Source organism: Cicer arietinum, chromosome 6 (assembly GCF_000331145.2).
Source record: "Cicer arietinum cultivar CDC Frontier isolate Library 1 chromosome 6, Cicar.CDCFrontier_v2.0, whole genome shotgun sequence".
In the NCBI taxonomy this organism is placed as follows: Eukaryota; Viridiplantae; Streptophyta; class Magnoliopsida; order Fabales; family Fabaceae; genus Cicer; species Cicer arietinum.
Genome location: NC_021165.2, coordinates 28614142 through 28614682, shown reverse-complemented (window position 1 = coordinate 28614682; position 541 = coordinate 28614142). Strand labels below are relative to the sequence as shown.

Here is a 541-nt window from a genome sequence, read left to right as displayed (position 1 = left end):
CAAAAATTCTAACAATTTCCCCGACTGTAAGCCTAAAGTGCATTTGAAGGGGTTAAATTTTAGCTTGAACTTTCTGAATCTTTCAAAGAGTTTCTTTAGATCAATCACATTTTTCTTTTGTTTGTGACTTAGCAATCATGTCATCTACATAAACTCATATCCCCTTATTTATCATGTCATGGAATAGAGTTACCATAGCTCTTTGGTAGGTTGCCCCAGCATTCTTTAGACCAAAAGACATTACCTTGTAACACAATGTTCCATAAGCAGTGAAGAAAGTTGTTTTTTCCATATCATAGGCAGCCATCTTGATTTGATTATATCCTTAGCAACCACTCGTAAAGGAGAAAAAGTGAATGGCAAGCCATATTGTCATCCAAAATATCAATGTGAGGTAACGAGAAATCATCTTTAAGACTGGCTTTGTTAAGGTCCTTATAGTCGACACACATTCGAACTTTGCCTTCCTTTTCAACACAGGTACAATATTGGCTATCCATTGGGGATAATTTGCCACATCGAAGAACCCATCGTCAAATTG

General features: G+C 36.4%; 1 protein-coding gene across 1 annotated transcript in view; it reads right to left on the bottom strand.

Moving 5' to 3' along the window:
• LOC105852405 (uncharacterized) overlaps window positions 1-307 on the bottom strand; it is a 1067-nt gene extending 760 nt beyond the window's left edge. Inside the window, exon 1 of the mRNA XM_073369485.1 lies at window positions 194-307. Within this exon, the coding sequence (XP_073225586.1) occupies window positions 194-307 (114 nt within the window). The remainder of the gene's footprint in view (window positions 1-193) is intronic.
• Window positions 308-541: the final 234 nt, after the last annotated feature.